Here is a 24,183-nt window from a genome sequence, read left to right as displayed (position 1 = left end):
GAGACCTGCAGGCTCCGCCCCTCCCAGACAGTCAGGAGGGATCCACTCGCGCCACTCTTTGCAACACCGGCATGTCCAGACAGTGGCTTAGACTCCGACGTGTGCTACCGCAGCATTGGAGCAGCACCCCTGGAATCGCTCTGCTGCTGCCGCTGCTGCTGTTGCTGCCGATCCAGGCTGGGGCCAACTGCCCGTGCCAGGATCCAGGGCTGTGCCAACCCATCCGCGACCACCCCGACTTCGAGGTAAGCGCCTCTCGCCTTGCCCCGCTCCCACCGCCCTCCCCCCAACCCGGGTCTGGTCCCACAAGCCTGAAGAGAAGTTCGAGTTGACCCTCTAGAAAGAGGTGGCTGCTGCTGCTGAAACGCATTTGACCACTTGCCTGGGGCTTTCCTATTTATGAATTTACTTAATCTGGTAGATGAAGAAATTCTGGCTCGGAGAGGTTGAGTAACTCCTCCCACGTCTGACAGCAAGTGACTGGAAGAGGCAGGCAAGAGTTCAAACCCAGATCTGACTCCAAACACAAGCTTCTCTCATTACACAGCAGTGTCTCTGCCCTGCACTCTCTAGCCTTACAAGCAAGGGGCTAGGATAATGAGCTGTTTCCTGAGCTGGAAGACCCACTGGTTTTCAAGAGGAGGGTTCCTTTTGAAAGAATCTCTGCCCTCCAACAATGCACTGGAGGGCAAAATGTTTTGCTTTTCTATACTCACCACCCCTGTCCTTCAGGTACCTCCAAAATCATCCTCGAAGGTGGATAAAAATAGGTCTGTCAATAAATTTTCCTTCTACACCTAACTATTTATAGGGCCTTTGCAACTGTAATCAAACTGTTTGGGGGGCAACATGAAAACTGACTGCTAGATTTTGATGACTGCGGCAGGAATGGACCTCAGAGAGGTGTACAGGCTTAGTCCAAAGAGTAGTATTGTGTAATGTAGGCACAATTGCCAGTTCTCAATCTAGCAGATAAGTTTGATGCTGCGGCATTTCAATGCCAATAAAAAAAAAACACATAACGCTGTTTAGGAGGAAAAATGAAAGTGGTGAAAGTGTTTATGATGGAGAACACTCTTAGCAGGTTAGACAGGGTTTATGGGCATTTGGAAAGCGAGTTATGCGAACAAGCAAAATTGTGTTCATTGCATGTTCCTGATAAATGGTCTTTTTTTCTACTGACCTCTTCTATATTTTTCAAACCCCATGACTAGATTATATAGCTTTTTTTCTTTTGTTTTTCAGTTAGTTCATCCAGCTATTTTTCAGGATTTCTATTATATCACAGACTCTCAGTAGTTTTTTTTTTTTTAACAAACTCAATTTTAACTACCAATTAAAATAGTGGTTAAGGTTTATGATAGAGATATGTGTCTAAAAACAATGAGCTGTTCAATTTCACATTTTCTAATTTTTATAATTTCAATGGAAAACTGCTTAGCAGAAAAATGAGTTATGTACAGTGAATTCTGGAAAGTGAAACAAAGCATAAGTCCAGAAATTGGAAATTTGAGAAATGTCCAGTTTAACTTTAATAGCTGGATCTCCCCACCAGCCTTCCCCACCTGTTCTACTCACAGTGGACCAGTAATCAATCAATCATGCTCCCCCACCCCCCACTTCTCTCTTTTATTTCTTAATGCAAATCTTAGGCTACACCCCTGCTTAAAATGCTCTAATGACTTCTCATTGCTCTCAGGATAAAATACCAAATCCTCCCTGGTCTACAAGACTTTACTTGATCTTGACCTTACTAGTTTTACCTGAGCCCATGTACTTACAAGATTGTGTTCTAGCCACATTGACTTTCTTTTGGTTCCATGAAATCAGAAGTCTCTTGAGGGATTGAAACCTTTGCACTTTTTGTTCTGTTTGCTGAAAATGCCTTTTTTTGTTGTTGTTGTTCATAGGTATGTCCTTTCAATTCTGTCCAGATCATTCTACAGTTTTCAGTCCTTTCCTAAAAGTGTGTAGTCCTCAGGGAAGTTTTCCTGCTTGACTAGCGAAGCAGCTCCCCTCCTCCTGCTGTCGTGGTCCCTGCCCTCCTGCGCAGCCCTCAACGTTATTGCACTTGGACAATGGACCTGTTCTCTCTTTTTAACCTCTTTGCCACTGATGCCTAGCAACATCCTCTCCCGATTCCTTACTGGAGTTCAATAAATATTTGCTGAATTAATTAACACCTTCTTTGGGATAAAATAATAATGATCAGTGAGCCTTCTGTGCTTCTAGAATTATGCGTGGTAAAAATACTGGAAAAACAACATTACCTGCTTTAGAATTCAACTTGAGCACTATTCTAAGAAGTCAGGTTTACCAAAATCATTCATAAAAACACAGTATTTATGTCTCTGCCTACAGCAGCCAGAAACTTGAGGATTATAAACTTCCTCTTTCTTTTGCCTTACTCATTCAAATCGTCACAAAGTCCTGTTGACTTTGCCTCCTTAGGGTCTTTCAGACCTGAGTATTAATCTCACTTATGTCTGCTGTCAGGTGAGGTCACCATCATTTCTTGTTAGGATTCTTATTCTGCCTCCAGTTATAGCCTCTCTTGAATCCATTTCCACTTTGGCTGAAGCGATAGTTCTAAAATGCACACATAAATGCAGACCTAAAATGCCCATGTGTGAATTCTCCTCTAAAACCCTTTCCTTCAGGATAAATTAGTTCCTTCAGGACTAATTTCTCAAGAGAGCTTTCAAGGCCTTTATGATTTAATCCTGCTTGCTACTCTCTGGTTCCTCCCTGCTGTTGCAATCCAGTTCTAGGGGAAAGCCACTCTCAGTATTTAGTTACACCACCACCATGCTCACTCTACCTCCAGGCCTTGAGACTTGCCACTCTCTCTTCTTAACTACCCATTCCTGCTTTCCAGGCTGACTAATTTCCCCTGCCACCAATTACACTGGGACTCCTACCCCAATGTCTTATTCACTGGCACTCTCATTACCCCCAGTACCTGACATATGTTTGGTATTTAATGTTATTCTGGGGGGTCAACGTGATGTTCTTCTTGGGTTAAGTGATGGTGTTTGTCCTGGTGTTCTGGCAGGTCTTTGTGTTTGATGTTGGTGGCAAAACTTGGAAATCTTATGACTGGTCACAGATTACAACTGTGGCACTTTTTGGAAAATATGACTCAGAACTTATGTGCTATGCTCATGCAAAAGGAGCCAGAGTAGTGCTAAAAGGTGAGTACAGTTTTTACCAGATGTGTCTAGACAGTTGGTAAGTTTACTTGCATCATTTGCTATTGCCGTTTTCCAAATACTTCCCTTTCATGTTCATCTGGCATATTTTTAGCACTCTAAACTCAATCTTGATATTGTTTAATTCATTTTACAAATGCAATTATTAAAGAATTAAACAAACCGTGGCACCATCTTGAGACAAATGTGACTCCTAATTAGCATGATGTCCTTTAACTAGTCATAGTCCATAATTTCTGCTTCTGCTTTGAGAATGATTTTATTATTTACTGGAAACAGTTATTTTGGAGGTGAATAAGTAATGACTTTTTATTATTTTATTATATTATTTCTTCATTTAGAAGACAAAGTAGGAGCTTAGTATTCCAAAATAATGAGATGTTTAAAGGACATTTTGATTTCTTTGGAATGGGTTTGTGAAGTAAATGTCATTTAACTGTGAAAAGCATATATGCACAAAAGATGTATATTTCTTTCACAGGAGATGTATCGTTACAGGATATCATTGATCCTAATTTCAGAACATCCTGGATAGCTCAACAAGTTAACTTGGCCAAAACACAATATATGGATGGAATTAATATAGACATAGAGCAAGAAATTAATTGTTCAACACCTGAATATGATGCATTGACTGCTTTAGTCCAAGAAACTGCAGATGCCTTCCATCATGAAATTGAGGGCTCACAGGTAAAAAATTCTTTTGATATATTTAGGAACCCCCTAAACTTCCTTATCAAAATGTATTCTTGAATGTATAACTAATAGAATCTAGGATAGAATTTTGGCACTTATATCTTAGAATATATTTCTGGAACTCTGACAGTTTTATGAAATAAATTTTATAGACTTTTAAAAAAGATTTTATTTACTTATTTTTAGAGAGTGGCAAAGGGAGGAAGAGAGGGAGAGAAACATCGATGTGTGGTTGCCTCTTGCATGTCCCTACTGGGGACCTGGCCCTTCAACCCAGGCATGTGCACTAGACTGGGAGTAGAACCACAGCCCTTTGGTTCACAGGCCTGTACTCAATTCCCTTAGCTACACCAGCCATAGCAAAATTTTATAGACCTTTAATGTGCTAAATCTGATCTTTGTGGACATCAAGCCACAACATGGATTCCCCCACCTTCTAGCTTCGGGACTAGAAATATTAGAGAGCAAAGGGATCAGCCAGAATCAGGAAGGGCTATGTTGTTCAGGTCCCGCTTTCACCAGTGAAGGACAGACAGCTCTTGCCTCAGAGTAGAGGCACTTCTGGGTACCTCAGCTGCTCCATGGACTTTGAATTACTTGTAAAGCACCCAAGGCCCACTAAGGCTCTAAGAACTAACTCCATAGAACTAGTCAGAGCCATGACAAAAGGCAGTGTGCTTCCCCACTGCCGTAATGAGCCTGATTAGAGCAGCAGATCAGAGCACGAGACATCTTGTCAGTCAGTGTATGGGTAACAAAGGGTAATGTGGCCCCAAGGTTAGTGATGGCCAAACCTGGCCATATAGCAAGATAACAAGATGGTCACAGAAAAAGTATATACACACTCACACTGGAACCCACTCCCAGGGATTATTATTCATGTGGTTTAAGTGAGCCTGGAATTCATATATTTTTAGAAAGTTTTATAGGTGATTGTGGTTAAGTTGAGGAGATTCTGGACCAAATGGAGACTACAAGAAACTCCCGAATTTCCCTCCTCACATGGACACACAGAATGTACAGCTACAAATGGAACAATTTTCTTAGAGAGAATGTAGCTACATATATGGCGACTGAGAAAAAGACACACTCTGCCATAAACCCCACCCCTAGCTCCAGACTCTGAGGAGTGACGGGTTTGTACCTTTACTGCTCCGATTTTTAAGGCTCCTGTGTGAGGGATGGGACCCCCAAACACCTAGCTCTGAAAGCCAACAGGGCTTGCAGTCCCCAGTCCCAAAGGATTGTAGCAAACAAAGAGGAGTTTCCCAAGGCACTCGAGCACTTGCAGTGGGTATTTGCCCAAGGACTCAGCTCAGAAAGAGCAGGAAAAAAATCCCTATATTTTCCCCAGGAAGGGTTTAACTGCATATATTACAAGTTACTGCCTACAAATCTGGCTTCTAATTATCACACATTTAGGTAGTGACTGCAATTCTCCCCAGGCCCCAAAGAAAATAACAAGATGAAAACATTATAAAAAGATCTTAATGTAACAGAGATAAATAATTTACTCGATAATAAATTCAAAATAATAATCATATGTGTCTCACTGAGATCAGGAGAGCAATGTCTGAACAAAATGAGAATTTCAACAGAGAGACAGAAAATATTGAAAAGTACTAAACAGAAATCATAGAAATGAAGAATAACAATAAAAGAACTGAAAAATCCAAGAGGGGTCAACAAAAGATTGAACCAAACAGAAGGATCAGTAAACTTAAAGGCAGAGAAAGTGATCTAATCAGAGCAGTAAAAAAAAAAAAAGAATGAAAAAGACTAAAGATGGCTTAAGGAATTTATGAAGTACATCAAATAGGCCTATATGTTATAAATGTTTATACATCCAATATCCAATATTAGAGCATCCGGATATATGAAGCAAATGCTAACATATCTGAAGGAAGCAACAGACAGCGGTGCTACAATAATAGAGGAGGATTTCTACACTTTCAGCAGTGGATAGATTATCCAGAAAGATAATCAATAGGGAGATTTCAATAAGGAAATACGTATTAGAACAAAGTGATCTAACAGACATACAACAGAACAATCCGTCCAACAACACAGAATACATATGTTCTCAAGTGCACATAAAACATTTTCCAGGAGAAAGCATATATTAAGCCACAAAATACATCTTAATGATGTTTATGTTACTGGGGAGACCCGAGTCAGGAGCTGCCTCTCCTCAGTTCTTGTCTTGCTCACAAGAGAAGAATTCAGCCAAGAGACAACACATGTACTGGAAATGAGATGGCGAGTTTATTTATGAAACATGTACGAGCACAAGCTGCAAGCAGGCACCCGGCTACTCTGAATGCCCCATGTATAGGGGAAATAAAGTTGTGAGTAGGTTTGTTGTATACACCGGAGCACCTGGCTACAAGTGAGCACTCAGCTAATCTGAGTGTGTTGACTCTCAGGAATTCAGAAGTTATATCCTTTAGTCAGCTTCTAGGTTCCCCCTCCTCCTCCCCTTCTAGACCTTGGGATCAATACATGATTTTAAGGATTTTCTTTCTCAGCTAGTGGAGATGAATGTCAAGGGCTCCCCTCCTCATGAGGTATCATAGTTTTGCTTGTGAAGTTCAGAACACCTGGCAATCTTATTGGACCAGGTTCAGGACTGCTGAGTTAACTGTTGAGACATGTCTCCCTTTTTTTCTTGCTCCCGTTTTAAGTTCTTTGTTAGATCATAATGGCAGGGGCACTGCCTTCCCGTCTGTCTGCTCATTCCGAGCTGCTACCTAACGTTTAGAAGACTAAAATTATATCAAGCATCTTTTCTGACTACAATGGTATAACATGAGAAATCAATTACAAGAAGAAAACTGGAAAACTCACAAACACATACAAAGTAAATACTGCGCTACTGAACAACCAATGGGTCAAAGAAGAAATCAAAATTGAAATAAAAATATCTCGAGTCAAATGAAAACAGAAAAATAATGTGCCAAAACTTATGGGATGTGGCAAAAGCAACTCTAAGAGGGAAGTTTATGCTGCTAATTGCCCACATTAAGAAGAAAGCTCTTGTCTTGGCTGGTGTGGTTCAGCGGATTGAATGCCAGCCTGAGAAGTAAAAGGTCGCTGGTCCAATGCCCACTCAGGGCACATGCCTGGGTTACAGGCCAGGTCCCCAGTTGGGGGTATGTGAGAGACAACCAATCTATGTTTCTCTCACACAATGATGTTTCTCTCCCACCCTTCCCATATCTCTAAAAATAAATAAATAAAGCATTAAAAAAATAGAGAGAAGAAAGCTCTTGAATACACAAACTTACTTTACATTTCAAGGAAACTAGAAAAAGAACTAATGAAGCCCAAAGTTAGTAGAGGAAGGAAATAACAATAATCAGAGTGGAAACAGATGACTTCTGCCCAAGGTGGAGGTGCAGATACACTGTGCCTCCTCACATAACCAAAAGGATGACAACAAATTTAAAAACAAAAAATAACCAGAACTGCCAGAAAATCTAACTGTATGGAAGTCTGACAACCATGGAGTTAAAGAAGAAACATTCATCAAACACGTGGGAGGGGTGGAGACAGACAGCCGTGGTGGAAAGGACACATGGCAAGGCAGTGGCTGGCATACAGGACAGTCTCACATATCCATGTGGGTAGACCAGGAAGAACAACTGGGGAGCTGGAACCCTTTATTTTCCCACGGTTCCAGCATGGGGAAATAAAGCCTCAAAAACTCTGGCTGTAATAACCTGTGGTCTTGCAATGGCAGGAGAAAGTCCCAGCCTCACACGAAGTTCATTGGAGAGACCCACAGGGTTCTAAAATGTACACAAACCCACCCACCCTGGAATCAGCACCAGAAGGGCCCATTTGCTTGTGGGTAATGTGAGAAGTGACTGAAAGCTGGTTGAGAGCCGAGCAAGCAGCATTGTTCCCTCTTGGACCCTCTGCCATATACAGTGCCACACAGCAGCATGGGTTGCTCCACCCCTTACATTGTAACAGGTACATGGAGACAAAGAAATATGGCCTAAATGAAAGAACAGATCAAAGCTCCAAAAATAGAACTAAGCAATGAAGAGATAGCCAACCTATCAGATTAGAGTTCAAAATGTTAGTAATCAGGATGCTCCCAGACATGGTTGAGTATGGTCACGAAATGGAAGAAAAAAGTGAAAGCTATGCAAAGTGAAATGAGAAGAAATGTACAGGGCATCAACAGCAATGGGAAGGAAACTGGGTCTCAGATTAATAGTTTGGACAAGAAGGACAAAATAAATATTCTACCAGAACAAAATTAAGAAATAAGAATTCAAAAAAAACGAGGAGAGGCTTAGGAACATCCAGGACAACTTTAAACGTCTCAACATCCAAATCATAGGGGGCCAGAGGGAGAAGAGGAAGAGCAAGAAATTGAAAACTTATTTGAGAATTTCTCCAATCTGGCAAAGGAAGTAGACTTCCAGGAAGTCCAGAAAGCTCACAGAGTCCCAAAAATGTTTGACCCAAGGAACCACACACCAAGGAACATCATAATTACATTAGCCAAGATTAAAAATAAGGAGAGAATCTTAAAAGCAGCAAGAAGAAAGGAGACAGTTATGTACAAAGGAGTTCACATAAGACTATTAGCTGATTTCTCAAAAAAAACCTCGCAGGCAGGAAGGGGCTGGAGAGAAATATTCAAAGTCATGAAAGACAAGGACCTACATCCAAGATTGCTCTATCCAGCAAAACTTTCATTTAGAATGGAAGGGCAGATAAAGTGCTTCTCAGATAAGGTCAAGTTCAAGGAGTTCATCATCACCAAGCCCTTATTATATGAAATGTTAAAGGGACCTATCTAAGAAATAGAAGAAGATCAAAACTATGAATAGTAAAATGACAACAAACTCACAATTATCAAAAACAGAACCTAAAAACAAAGTTAGCAAACAGCTAGAACAGGAACAGAATCACAGAAATGCAGATCATGTGGAAGGTTATTGATGGGAGGAGTGGGAGAAGAATGGGGGAAAAAGTAAAGGGAATAAGAAACATAAATGGTAGGTACAAAATAGACAGGGACAGGTTAAGAATAGTATAGGAAATGGATAAGCTGAAGAACTTATATGTATGACCCATGGACATGAGCTAAGGGGTGAGGGTGCTGGTGGGAGGAGAGGTGCAGGGTGGAGGGGAATAAAGGGGAGAAAAAAATGGGACAACTGTAATCGCATAATCAATGAAATACATTGAAGGAGAAGAGTGGAAACAAATGAAATAGACTATAAAGACAACAGAAAGGATAAATGAAACTAAGCTGGGTTTTTTTGAAAGAAAGTTGACAAATTTTTAGCTTCGAAAAAAGAAGACTCAAATAATGAAACTCACTAATGAAAGAAGAGACGTTACAACTGATGAAACAGACATCCTAAGGGTCATAGGAAACCATTATGAACAATTATACACCAATAAATTATATAACTTAGAACAAATGGATACATTTTGATAAACATACAACCATGTTACTGTTGGTAGGAATGTAAACCGGTATAACCACTAAGAAAAACAGTTCCTCAAGAAACTTAGAACTAGTAAATAATTCAGGAATCCCACATCATATACCCAAAGAAAGCCGCATCACTATCTCAAAGAGATATCAATATTCCCATCTTCACTGCAGCATTAGTCATAACAGCAATGGTAGAAAGTAGCCTAAATGTCTGTCAACAGATTAATGGATAAGAAAATATGATCTCACACACACATATGCACACACACACACACACACACACACACTGGAATGTTAGCTGAGTTTTTAAAAGGAGAAAAGGAAGGAAATCTGCCATTAGTGACTACTTGAATAACCTGGACAGAATTATGCTCAAGGAAATATGTCAGGTAGATCAAGGCAGATACTGCATGGTATCACTTGTGTGAGGAATCTAAAAAAGAATTTGAACAAATAGAAACAGAGAGTAGGTGGCTGTCAGGGGCTGGTGGAAATGAGAGGCTAGTAAAAGGGTATAAGCATTCAATTAAACAATTAATAAAGTCTGAAGATTTACTATATAATATGGTGACTGTAGTCAATAATTCTGTATTGTATAAATGAAATTTGTTTATAAAGTAGAACTTACATGCTATCACCAATTAAAAAGTAAATATGTAACATGATGGATGCATTAATTAACTTGATGATGGGAATCCTTTCAGAATATTGATGCATATCAAATCATCACATTGTACACTTTAAATATATTTCAGTTTTGTCAGTCATACTTCAATAAAGCTAAAAACATAGATTTTAAGTGTAGACCATGACTTTTTTGAAGACAGGGACCAACTCCCTTAACATGTCTAACACAATGTTCAGGAATGAAACATTGTTTACTGAATGAATGAAGGATACCTGCCCTTCAAAAATTTAAAATCCAGTGCAGGGTGCTCCCTTCGGCAGCACATATACTAAAATTAGAACAACACAGCGATTAGCATGGTTGCTGTGCAAGAATGACATGTAAATCTGTGAACTGTCCCAAAGAGAAAATCTAGTTAACTAAAAAATACATATATACATCAAATATATTTTATATTATATATTGTATACGTACTATGAAGCAGTGATTCTAAACCTATCTCAGAACCACTTGGTGGTACTTATTAAAAATATGCCCAGTGATTGATTCAGTAGGTCTGGAATAGAGGCTAGGAACTGTATTTTTATCAAGTTGTACTAGGTTATTCCAGCATATTTGGTCAACATGAATTTGAGAATTGTTGAAAAATTCATAAAAATGATATAAGGATTTATCTGTGGCTTTATGCAGGTAAGGGATGTTTGTCAGTGTGGAAATCAGCTTTGCAGATGAATACCATTTAGATCAAGAACAGCAAGTATCTGGTATGCAGGCTGCCAGTACTCTCCTCACATAGTTAGGTCTCAAAGTCTCATTCTTTACACTGCTGTTATTAATAAATTAGAATTGGTGTGTGCAAAAGATAACCTATTTGCTCGTGCTTATTAAGCTGCAGTGAGAGGCAAGGAGAAAGAGATTGAGGAAACTGTTTCCATGTTTGAGGGGCAAGTAGAACAATTTGGGCTTTTATGTCACGTTCATGTTAAGGAAATTAGTGGGAGGCACAGTTGCCCAGTAGGCCAGATTGCGGAAGATCAAGAGTGTCAGGTGGAAGAATATGCATTTTATTCTGTAACAGGTTACATGTGTAGAAAATGTTTGGAGAAGGATATTCTATAGCAGTATGTAAAATAGTCTAGAGGAGAAAGGGAGACCAGTAAGGACTAACCCAATAATACAATGAATAATGGGATTTATGGTTTGGATTGGGATGATGGCTTGACCCTACCACTCAGCCAGTGTTCAATAAGTGTTTATTGAGTTAATTAAATAATGGAAAGGAAAGGGAAGAACAATTATGAGAAGCCGCCCAAAAGAAAATGTGAGATTAGTATGAGGTATAGGAAAGAGGAGTCAGAAAAGGTTCTTTTCTAGTCAGCAGAAGTCAAAATGACTGAAATAGAGTCTGGAAGCTGAAGTGTACTTTGGGAACAGATGGTAATTTAGGATTACAGAAATGTGGTTACAGAATTAAAGAGCCAGAAATGCTCCTGAAGTGTTCTTTCTACACCCTTGTTTTATAGTTAGGAACACAGATTTAGATACTTAAAGCTACACAAACCTAGTTATAATAGAGCCAAGACTAGAACCAAAGACTTTTGATTTGTCTAAAATATTAATACTGCCTTCTAAAAATATGAGATTAACTATGACATGAAATCCAGGTGAAAATATTAATGCTCAGATGAGAGATAAGGGCTTACAAAATTGATTTGAAATTTACCTGCTTGGAGGAAATGAGTTTCTCCTTTACAATAGGATAGCTCCTATTTTGTAATATGAAGCAGTGATAAAACAGGGTCCAGTAAGTAAAAATTTTACTTTATAACCTATAAGCTTTTAATTTCAGTAAAGCAGAGCTTTCCTTAGTGATACCATTTAGAGAATTAAGAGAGAAGTTTGAGGAAAGTTTTTAAAAAAGTAAGACTAGAATAAACTGGCCAAAGTGTAAGAATTTTAACTGAAGTATCTCAATTATTTGTAATAATTAATCAATGGGTTTACTGAGAGCCTAATTAAGAACTTTTAATGCAACTTTAGATTATTTGCACACATATAAAATAAAGCAATGACTATTTGGTTAAGGTAGAGAGACTTGCAGAAGACTGGCTTACCATTCAAAATGAAAGATAATTTATCACTGTACTTTTATTAAAATATTTCCATAAAATTAGACCATTAAAGTGATTTGTTCAACATTTTGAGTTGATTACTTGTCCCCATAGCTATAAAACACCACTATTCTTTAACTGTAATGTTGGAACGAACCTACCGCAATGATGTCATTGTAAGTCAGGGGCTCAGATCGCCAACACTGGCCAGTCAGCTTGTGCCAACATATGGCCAGTTTAGCCTGCACAGTTTAAAAGAAAAACTTTTGTTTTTGAAGTCTTTTAGAGTACTGCTTTCATTTTCCAGTTGCTTAAGGCCCCGACCACACCTTACTGTCATTACACCTATTCCTTTCAATCTGTGAGTTTCCAGTGTAACTTCTGAAGACATTTGAGCTTAAAACTCCCCTTCTACACAGTTCTCTGCTCCTGGTCATTGTATATGTCCAAATATGTCTGGGTCAAATGTATGTCCATTATCCAAATGTAATAACAAGCATTGTCCAAATATATGTCTGAGTCCATGTAGGTAAAAAACATATTTCTTAGAACTGTTCTACTTCTACATGAGTTAAACCCTACATTCATATATGAAAGCAGTTCTGTTGTCTTAGGTTGTATGAGACAGAGAATATGTGATCAACAAAACATCTGATATGATATGCATATCTAAACAAAATGGTATACATTTCTCCGCAGGTAACCTTTGATGTAGCTTGGTCTCCAAAGTGCATAGACAGAAGGTGCTATAATTATACTGGAATTGCAGATGCTTGTGACTTCCTCTTTGTGATGTCTTATGATGAACAAAGTCAGGTCTGGTCAGAATGTATCGCAGCAGCCAATGCTCCCTATAATCAGACATTGACTGGTAAGGTACACCAAATAATCATTCATTACTGATATTAATTTCATAATCTAACACTAATATTTCTAAGTCATCTGTATATGTTTTCCAAATGTAAAGCTTTCTTGAAACATTTAAAAAGGCATTTAATTTGGAGAGCTTTAAAGTTTACAATAAGTTTTAAAGTTTTCACTTATTCTTCTGAAAGTCTTGTGGGATAAGTGTGTCATTTATTAAGTAATACAGATGAGATGAAAAGTAAGTTATCTTGATTGCATGGCCATTAAGTGTCACGTAATTGAAACTCAGGAAAGTGTTTTAACTTCAAGTCAACGTACTTCCCTCAAAGTCACATGAAGATATTTGCTTATCTAGAATCTGACAATATATTTTTGTTGAAATATCCAATGTTAATTTAATAGCAAAGAGAGTTATGATGCAAATACTTTCTATACATGATTGATAGGATTGGCTTTACCTTCTTTGACATTTGCCATCAGTACACATGCTGTATTACAAACTACCTGCATACCCAGGAGATGCTGTGGGCTCCATCCTGGGTACCGCAGTAAAGCCAGTGTCACAGTAAAACAAGTCGTAGTCATTTTGTGGTTGGACAGTCTGTCTTTAATTTGTAAAACAAGCAACTTCTTTTCAATGCAGCAAAGAGGGTATACCTGTATAGCATTAAAATTAAGAGTACCTCCTCTCATCCATATGATGCAGTCTTTGTATTATCTCTTCCAAAGTTTGGATTAGTTTGTACTCCATCAGCCAATTGAATAAAAGGTTCCTGTTATCTTATGGATTCAAGGGAAATTTTCTGATAGTTGGCACTAAGTTGTTGTTTGGTAAATAAATTTAAAAAATCCTTCTTTTTCATATGGAGGTAAGACCTTACAACCTGGCCTCATTTTATCATGTCATAATTGTTTGGAAAGGATAGTCTGATCACAAGCACATACTCTCAAAAATTTGACCAATAATGTAACCGTTACAATTAGGAAGCAACTACTCTAGTGTTCCCAAACTCTGTTTCATCAAAAAGATGGTAATTATGTTCTATTAATAAAAGGTTCATAACCAAATATATTTGGGAAATGATATATACCCCACCCATATCTTAGATATTTAATGGTACACAATAACTAAAGGCTCTGAAAAGTACCAAGTTTACTTAACATTCTACATAGTCTTGAAACTTCTCTTGGTAGGAAAACGTATTTTATAGCATTGAGCATTTAGAGATTGATAGTACTAGTAATTTGTTTATTTTTCTCTTTGTTTCTGTAACTACAGATTATGTAATACAGAGTAAGGGGGTGACATTTCTCATCCCCAGCTGTAATTCACCCTTTTAGGATATTTATACATCATGGAACACTTGTGCTTTCTCTAAGAAATTCTGAGACCTTCCTGGACAGAAATTTTAAGACTTATAGAGCTTTATCAAAACTTTAGGATCTGGAATATCAAATATATATCTTAGCAGTTAATAGACACAATCATCATGCTTTCCTGAAATGTGTCATTCTTCCTAGAATTAAATTTTGTAATTTTGTAATTTTTGCATCAATTTGAACTTAATTGTTCTCAATGTTTTTATTATTCAAAAGAAAGGGTTTAAAAATGATTTATAGTTTATAGTTCTTAAGGGATGACTTACAGAATATTAAAGAAACACTGTGCCAATATTTTGCATAAATGTACCTGTTTTTATAAATTTAGATTCTGAGCAGCTGCATAGCTTGTATGAACATATTAATAGACATATGAAGAGAAAAAATATGCCTTTTCTGTCCCTATTTGATTAGCATATGATGACTACATCAAGATGGGCATTAACCCCAAGAAACTTGTAATGGGTCTTCCCTGGTATGGTTATGATTATACCTGCCTGACTTTGTCAGAGGTAAGAACAGCTCATCTCTTATGTAATTTTTTGTCCTTCCTTTGTATTTTATATCTTGGATTCATATATATATATATATAATATATACTCTATTTGGAATTTATAAACTATTCTATATAGAGAGTATGCAAACGTTAGAATTTCTGAAATAAGTTTGAGACCAAACAAGAGAGTTTAATTATTGAATCCCATAAAAGTTTCTGAGTGTTTTGTATTTTCACTTAAAAATGAAATTTTACCTTTATACTGTATAGACAGGATATGTATTTATGGTACATATTTTTCTAATAAATAGATTTCTGATTTCGTTTTTAACATATGCTTAATCGATAATCGATAACATGAACATTTCTGTATTTCTAGGATCATGTTTGCACCATTGCAAAAGTCCCGTTCCGGGGGGCTCCTTGTAGTGATGCAGCAGGGCGGCAGGTGCCCTATAAAATAATTATGAAGCAAGTGAACAGTTCTATTTCTGGAATCCTGTGGGATGAAAATCAAAAGTCTCCATATTATAACTATAAAGTAAGACTTTTCACAAATTATGAACATTTATTTCTATTAGTTTTTGAAGTTGCATATTGTGTATTTGATATGCAGATTTTTTATCAGTTTTCTTTTAAGGTACAACATAGAGACCGTTGTTGAAAGATTTTACTTACTTATTTACTTACTTATTTAGAGGCAAAGGGAGAAAGAGAGGAGAGAAACATTGATTGGTTGCCTTTAGTACACACCCCACCCAGTTACTGAACCTGTAACCCAGGCATGCGCCCTGACCCTTAATTGAACTGGTGACCTTTCACTTTGTGGGATGGTGCCAGGGCCACGCTGCTGTTTACAGGAGTGAACTTGTCTTTAAATCTGTAAACATTAACTTTACTTCCCTGTGAGCAGTTCAAGTTATGGTCATTGTGGAACTTCTCTGCACGGGACACTTGTCATTGTGGGTGGTGTAATAAAAACATGCCTATCACAAGCAGGATTACTGCCCTGGTCAGTGTGGCTCAATTAATTGAAATTGTCCCATAGCCAAAAGTTGTGGGTTCGATTCCCAAGTTTCCATGTGGGGCACATGCCTAGGCTGCAGGTTTGATCCCCAGTCCAGACATGTATGGAAGGTAACCAAAAGATGTTTCTCACAGTGGTGTTTCTCTCTTCCCCTTCCTCTTTCTCTAAAAGCAGTGAGAAAATGCCCTCAGGTGAGGATTAAAAAAATAAGATTTCCTTAATAATTGACAAATATGTATAATGACTATGGTTTCTAATGAGCTTTGGGCCAAAACAGGTGGCTGGCTCTGAAAGCCTCCATTTCAAAGTAGAGAAACACTCTGATAAGGGTCCGATACAGGAAGCCAGTGAGGCTGAGAGCAAGAGATGCACCATCATGGACTTGACAATAGGAAAGGGCATCATGTCAAGTTAATGTCACAATTCAGTCAAACTATGTGATATTAGACAAATGAAAGACAATGTTAAAATTAGAGACTGAGAAATATTACAGACAGACCTGAAGAAATAGTGAATGGTCAGCAATTCTGCCAGATAGTGTTTGATAAATAGCAATTGCCAAAGAGGCAAAGAAGTTGTATTTTTTGTAATTTACCTTTAGCATAATAAGAACTGCTCACACCTTACAAATCTAAGTACAGACTATATTTGAATTCACTTTGGATTTATGTTACTATAAAAGGAACCCTAAAATGATATGACTGAAGTTAATTCTAGTAAGGATATCTATTTTTTAAAATATTTTTTAAATTTATTTTTAGAGAGAGGGAAGGGGAGGGAGAAAGAGAGAGAGAAAAACATCTATCGGTCGCCTTTTGTACACACCCCCGGGAGGGTCTGTTCCCACGACCCAGGCATGTGCCCTAATCAGGAACTGAACCAGTGACCTTTTGGTTCACAGGCCAGTGCTCAATCCACTCAGCCACACCAGCCAGGACAGAATATTTTTAACAAATTGTCTGGTATTCCAATTAAAAAATGACTGCAAATATACATATTTAATAAATTACGATGTATTTAAATCTATACATGCCTGTATATCAATTATATAGAAAGCTTTACTGTAAAGTTTTCTAAACTTTAGCATCTAGTGTACATGCCTAGTAATTAAACTACGGCATCCTGTAACCCTGTCTTTGCCAAACAGTATTTACGGAACTCTATTCTGGGAACTCTAATATTACACAAACATACACACACACTATGGGCAAATATATTTGGAAAACAGCGCACACTTTATGTCCCTCTTGGAGATTTAAAATGTACATCATATTAAAGGATTTGAGAGGTGCTGCAGTACATAATCCATTTAATTAACATAGAACCTCATTTCCCAGCACTCTTAGAAACACGTAGGGGGACAAGTGTTTTGTGGATATCAGTTTTATAAAGGCTGTTTGTAACCAATTATACATAATTTAGAAATATGTAATACAGAATAACAGTTGACATTGTAATGTAGTATCTTTGAATTCCTAACTTATTGTTTTCCTTAATGAATAAGGAGACACATTCTTTAGGGTCTTAGAATTCGGGAAACATTTTGAGGAGCCTTGAAGGCCACTCATTCACAGGCACTTTAGACAACAATCTAGTTACACCTCTTTTGTTCCCCTTTTTATTCATTGTAAAATTTGTAGCAGCCAAAATTAAGTTTCCAGTGTGACTGTAGAGAATCATTCTGCCTTCTTATGCTGTCTCAGCAACAGTAGCTTCATCTTGGTATTTAATATTCTTGAAGGCACTTATGCCTTAACCAAGCATATATCAATGTTATATATGCTTTGTTTTTTTATCCTTCGATCAGTCACTATTTTGAGGCATTTGAAATTTCTTAATAGTGTCAAAAATGCTCAAATTACTAGCCAGAATAATGGAAAATTCAAAGATACAGGTATTTGGATTTGTTCCTAAATCTTCAAAAAGAAATATTTCTATATTTACGTACAAGTTCTTCAAGTTGCCTTTAAATGATGAATCACAATTGTTACTAGAACATGCATGGCTTTTAAGTTCTAAATATTTGAAAGAACAGGATATAAGATATAGTATAGAATATACTTGTATGTAATGAGTCTACTATACTTAAATATGCCGTAGTTTATTTATTTACCAAGTGACTATTGTCCTTTGGTGTAGTCATGTTGAGGAAACCATTCTAATTCCAGTGGTGCTACCATAAAAAAGATGTTACTGGAATTAGTGGAGAACTGCCTTTAAAATTTTTTCCCAGATGTATATAAAAATCAGTAAATTATTTTAAGTCACAGGTTATTCTCTTTTTTACCTCCTATTTTCCCCTTTTTCTACCTTTTTGCCTAGATCTGCTCCTTTCTACTTTCCTTTATCTTTTATCCAATCAATGAGATACCTTGTAAAAGGGACTCTTTGTACCAGACGGGATAACTGTTGGAGAGGAGGGCTTTACAGGGTGGAAGGTGACCATGACAGTATTTTCTAGTTCATGGTTCGTGTGCATGAGGCATCCATGGAGTGCCGATCTGACAGGCTCTTTGGTGAGTGCTGTAAGACCTAGAAGAGGAGTTACTTTCCTTGTGTATTGTCATTACCTCCTTTTGATTTGACTAATTCATCATAAGCAAAAGCATCAGTTGAGGTCCTAACTAGAAACTGTAGGGAATGCAAAAAAAGAGTGTAAGTTGGATTCAGAGAACCACAGCAGTAATCCTCTTTAGCCTGGGGTGCGTATCCTGCTAACCTAATGGAACATAAAACGCAAAACAGACGAAAACCTATCAGAGTACTACTCCTGGAAAGTTTGGATTCAGTAGGTAATCATGTGGTATGTGTCCCAGGAATTCGTACTTTTTAATCATCAGATTAGAGCAAGGAAGGAATTTTAGGTAAGAAAAAGACCTTAAATACAAGACATTAGGAGGCTTATTTGTATAATCTCCATTGTTGTAAAAGTGCCCCAAGCAATGATATCTACAGAGTCTCACATTAAGAACCTTGAAGTCACAGAGCTGGAAAATGTTGTGCCCTTAAATTTTTATTATTCATTGTATCCTTTTTGAATCCCTGAAATTAAGAAATGCTTCCCCTCTTACTGTACTGCATACTTAAAATTCACATTTTCATTTATTTGTCCAGGACTCTGCTGGCCGTTTTCATCAAGTGTGGTATGATAACCCGAAGAGCGTTTCTTTAAAGGCAACATATACACAAACCCGTGGCTTACGGGGCGTTGGCATGTGGAATGCCAACTCTCTTGACTACTCTGGAGATGCTGCAGCCAAACAGCAAACTGAAGAAATGTGGAAAGCCTTAAAACCGAAGCTGTGATGTACATGCACATCTTTTGTCAAACTTAAGATTTAGAAAATGATCTATGTAAACAGATCCGGTTTCTTGAAGAGTCAAAAAATTTATACTTTTTTGTCGTGTATCTATATGTTACTTATCAGTATAATCAAAACCAGACAGAGAATAAAGAGATACTTTGATTGGTTGTATTTGAAAGATATATAGATATCTTAATTATCCAGCAACATAAAGGTAAGAAATAAGTCAACATACTATATTAATTATTCCTCTATAAGATACTTTAATACTATAATTAGGAACTACTGCTTTCAAAATTTTATTATGCTAAGTTTTCCCCTTAATATTAACATGTATGCTTACAAATAAATGCTAATTTTTAAATATATGTAATTTGAAGTGAAAATATTTGCTTAGCATAGTTTTTTTTAAAACCTAGGCTTTAAGAAGCAGTTTACTTTGTACTTTTTTCTTCAATAAATCTGACCTTAAACCCTGCAATTCCTCCTCCTCTTTAGGTTCATCAAACTGCTGTAAATAATTTTCCTGACTCCATATGGCACTCGTGCCCTCTGAGGCATATGAGTTAAACTCAAACCACTGGAGGGGGAGGGGAAAGAATATAAAAGATTAAAATACAAAGTACAAGAAGATAATTTAGTAATATTTTTAATTACTAGGTTAGACCTACCTATTATTTTCTGACTAAATTTTTACATGTAGTTATGGATGACATTTTTTGTATGTGGTTATATCTGATATTTTACAATGGGAAAAGCTTGCTGTCGACCCTGATTCTACCCCTTGTCATGTCCCCTTCATCTGCTGTCATTTGCCCTTCCAGTTACTAATATTCCCTTTACTTATGGACACGTATACTTTACTTCTTGGCTAGTTTTCTTTTCATGGTTAAATTTTTATTTTTATGTATCTGCATTATATGGTTTTCTCAAGCAGTTTCTCTTTCTAAAAGAGATACTTTGTGCAAAGAACCTTTCTAAATGTTCCTTTTCTCAAGGCAATTAGGAAGAACATTGTGTGCACTTTATTAGTTCCTTTAAATACGTAAATTAAAAGTCTGTATCCTTGAACGCTGGACTTACACAAATCCTGCATTCCCTGCACATTCCCCCTCTAAACTGAAATAAATGGTGGTCCAGGCATCTGTTAGGAGAATATCCCGTCTCCTACTTACACAGTTGTTATGGCAGTGTAAGAACAACCACTTTGTTATTCAGCAAACCATACAATTTGCTGAATTTCTAGTGTCTTATATAGTTACTAAAATATTTAAATTCTTAGACACTAAACTCTGTCATAAGTCTGAATGCAAGTTCAATATCCCTATTCTTTTGTATTTCCAGGTTACTTTTAATTAAAGTACAATGAATAAATTAAACAGTATTTATATGCAAATATATTCCTATTTATTAAGAATGTGATTTTAATCATATTTAGTCATATTAGCTACTACATTTTAAGATTATTTAAAAATAACCAAATGGACATCATTTTACTTTTATACATCTGTTTCCTGAAATCCTTTGTATTACCAAAGGATTTGGTGAAAAATATGGACTTTATGATTTGCATAAAATATTGCCATGGAGAACAAAGGTTAAACAAATCTGATCAAATAAATATTTAATATTTTACATACCTAATTGAAGCTGTAAAGATGTATTAATTTTACTCGGTGTCAGTTCAGCTTTCAGTGTGGATACATCTAAAATTGCTTGTTTTCTCATCTATAAAATGAATTATCTTTCATATTTACCCATCTAAAATTACATAATTGTCATCTGAATGAAGGTTTTTTTGTGACTGTTTTAACTGTCTTCTTTCATTTCCCTTTAATGCCTTCACTTGCACCAAATTACTAGGTTAAACTTATAGGTCAAAAGTCCTGCTTATTTACTGCTAGGTAACCTATCAAATAATTTTATTTAATAACATAGTCATAATAAAATTAAACTGTTCTAAAAAACCTAAAGCGAAACAATTTTTATCTTTTGCTAAAGCTTCAAAATTTGTTTTAAACTGAAAAGAAATAGTTAAAAAAAACATAATTACAAAAAAACCTTAATTTCCAGTCCTGAGAAACTAAACAGTTAAGAAGCATAATACAGTAGTGTTATTCCACTCTTCTAAGTGAATTAATCTCTTTGATTCTACCAAAAATGTCATTGAGACAGATGATACTACTACTTATCCCCCTTTTACAGTTGAGCAAACTGAGATGCCTAGAAGTTAAGTAACTCACTCCATGTACAGAACTAGTAAGTGGCACAGCCAGGATTTCAACTCAAACCAGTCTGGTGCCACAGCCCACAGCCCTCACTATTCCAGGTACTGTCCGTGAACCGAAGCCTTCATACATATCACCTGGGAGCTTCTTAGGAATGAAGGCTCTCAGGCTTCACCCCAGAACTGTTAAGGCAAACCCAGGTGATTTCACTTTGAACTTTGAGAAGCACTGCTTACGCCATACCAACTCGAATATGGTTGCAACAGACTCAGGCTAGGTGTTTTGCCGCTTAGTTCTGAATCTTATAGGTAAGTTTGAGGTAAATTAATAATAAATAATAATAATGTCTACTATGTGTCAATTAGGCACTATGGTTAAATGTAGAATTTCCACCCCCCCATCTGTAAGCCAAAAACTTGTTCTCTTTTTCTATTAGTTTTTCCTCTTTTTTTTGTGTGTGCTAGAAATTCTAATATGGGTTAAAACCATTCATAGTTGATATTTATAGGGTAAAAATACATTAAGATGACAAGATCTAATGTGCATACTTTCCAAAAGAAGAGAACATTTAGACTCTTGATTGAAGGCTCTGGAGGCATTTCTGTTACTTTCTCTTACCCACCCAACCACCAGTGAGGGCACGAGTTTCCACACTGGCTCTCTCTCTGTTTTTTTGAATATACAAAGTTTCATTCATTGAACCAATTAGTTTTTGAGTACATACTGTATAATAATGCTAAATATTCATGTTTACTTAAAAATGCTCCTTTCCCCTTTTCTTTTTCTATATTTTAAGTTTTAACCTTCTCAATGCTGAGCCAGGGATTAGCCCCGAGAATGCCAGTAGTGAAAACAATCGAGTACTGTGCTGTGCAGTATAGCAGCCATTTGCCAAATGTAGCTATTTAAATTTAAACCTACTCAAATTAAATAAAATTTGAAACTCAACTCCTTAGTCATCCAGCAAGCTATATTTCAAGTACTCAATATCCTTATGTGGCTAGTGGGTACCATACTGGACAGTGCAGGTATGGAACATGTCCAACATCACAGAAAGCTCTCTCTCTGATGGTGCTGAATTGAGCAAGGGGTCATTATTCCATCATCAAGCTATTTCTGATAAAGAGGTGAAGTGAGAGCATTCATACAAGTATATACATGAAAATAACTGCAGAAAGTGAGATAATTACCCAAGAGAGGGGGAAATTAAATGAAATTAAATTTAAACAAGTCAAACTTATTCATGAATGACTCTAGCACATGAAAACTACTTTTTAAAATATATTTTATTGATTACGCCATTTCCTCCCTTCATTCCCCTCCACCCTGCACACCCCTCCCCCACCATTCTCCCCCTTTAGTTTATGACCACGTGTCTCAAGTTCTTTAGATTCTGTATTTCCCATACTATTCTTGCCCTCCCCCTATCTATTTTCTACCTACCGTCTATGCTACTTATTTTCTGTACCTTCTCCCCCTTCTCCTCCTTACACTCCCCTGTTGCTAACCCTCCATGTGATTGATCTCCATTTCTATGGTTCTGCTCCTGATATAGCTGTTCTCTTAGTTTGTTTTTGTTTTAGGTGTGGTTCTTAGTAACTGTGAGTTTGCTGTCCTTTCACTGTTCATATTTTTTATCTTCTTTTTCTTAGGTAAGTCCCTTTAACATTTCATATAATAAGGGCTTGGTGATGATGAACTCCTTGAATTTGATCTTACCTGAGAAACACTTTATCTGCCCTTCCATTCTAAATGAAAGCTTTGCTGGATACAGCAATCTTAGATGTAGGTCTTTGGATTTCATGACTTGGAATACTTCTTTCCAGCCCCTTCTTGCCTGTAAGGTCTCTTTTGAGAAATCCACTGACAGTCTGATGGGAACTCCTTTGTAGGTGACTGTCCCCTTATCTCTTGCTGCTTCTAGAATTCTCTTTCATTTTAATCTTGGCTAATGTAATTATGATGTGCCTTGGTGTGTTCCTTCTTGGGTCCAACTTCTTTGGGACTCTCTGAGCTTCCTGGATTTCCTGAAAGTCTATTTCCTTTGCCAGATTGGGGAAATTCTCCTTTATTATTTGTTCAAATAAGTGTTCCACTCATGGCTGTTCTATAGGTACCCCTATAATTCGGATGTTGGAATGTTTAAAGATCTCCTGAGGGTTCCCAAGCCTCTCCTAATTTTTTTGAATTTTTGTTTCTTCATCCTTTTCTGTTCGGTCATTTTTTTTCCTCTTTCTGGTCCACTCCTTTGATTTGAGTCCCAGTTTCCTTTCCATTGCTATTGGTTTCCTGTGTATTTCCCTTCATTTCAATTAGTTTAGCCTTCATATGCTCCTCTAATTTGTGACTATAATCAACCAGTTCTGTGAGCATCCTGATCACCAGTGTTTTGAACTGTGTATCTGAAAGTTTGGCTATTTCTTCATCACTTAGATTTATCAGCTCTGGGGCTCTGAGTTGTTCTTGAGCCCTGTTTTGATCTGTTCGTGCCCATTACATACGAGGTGTTCACCAGGGCGGGGCTACCCAGGTCGCTGGTTTGTGATGCTAAAGGTGGGGGTGTGTCAGAGAGAGGCCACCCAGGTTGCTGGTTTGTGATGCTGTAGGTGGGGCCGGGGTCAGAGAGGGACAACGGCGGTCTCCTCTGCCACTTTCTGCCACTGGGGCCTGCATGGTTTGTCTCAGTGCTTTGCTCCTTCACCGGTTTATCTGCACTCGAATGTGTGACCTCGGTCAGCCCTCAGTGGGTCCTCCCATTTCTCCACA

At 37.3% G+C, this 24,183-nt stretch overlaps 2 protein-coding genes and 1 non-coding gene across 3 annotated transcripts in view; 2 read left to right on the top strand and 1 right to left on the bottom strand.

Moving 5' to 3' along the window:
• Nucleotides 1-13: 13 nt before the first annotated feature.
• Nucleotides 14-20,104, top strand: CTBS (chitobiase). The gene is made up of 7 exons (XM_037163964.2): nucleotides 14-245; nucleotides 3,056-3,194; nucleotides 3,694-3,902; nucleotides 12,814-12,985; nucleotides 14,776-14,873; nucleotides 15,237-15,398; nucleotides 18,999-20,104. The coding sequence occupies exons 1-7, from the start codon at nucleotides 72-74 to the stop codon at nucleotides 19,188-19,190; spliced, it is 1,146 nt and encodes a 381-aa protein (XP_037019859.2). The 5' UTR covers nucleotides 14-71; the 3' UTR covers nucleotides 19,191-20,104.
• On the top strand, nucleotides 10,308-10,411 carry LOC119062904 (U6 spliceosomal RNA). The gene has a single exon (XR_005085071.2). It is a non-coding gene; the product is annotated as a U6 spliceosomal RNA (small nuclear RNA).
• Nucleotides 20,105-20,829: 725 nt separating the features above from the next.
• Nucleotides 20,830-24,183, bottom strand: part of SPATA1 (spermatogenesis associated 1) — a 32,115-nt gene continuing 28,761 nt past the window's right edge. Inside the window, 2 exon segments of the mRNA XM_053655385.1 lie at nucleotides 20,830-20,869; nucleotides 20,871-20,917. Of these exon segments, the coding sequence (XP_053511360.1) occupies nucleotides 20,830-20,869; nucleotides 20,871-20,917 (87 nt within the window).

This window comes from Artibeus jamaicensis, unplaced genomic scaffold (assembly GCF_021234435.1).
Source record: "Artibeus jamaicensis isolate MK-2021 breed Jamaican fruit bat unplaced genomic scaffold, CSHL_Jam_final scaffold_1019, whole genome shotgun sequence".
Classification (NCBI taxonomy): Eukaryota; Metazoa; Chordata; class Mammalia; order Chiroptera; family Phyllostomidae; genus Artibeus; species Artibeus jamaicensis.
The sequence above is the reverse complement of the archived record's forward strand: the minus strand, read 5'-3'. Positions and strand labels throughout refer to the sequence as shown.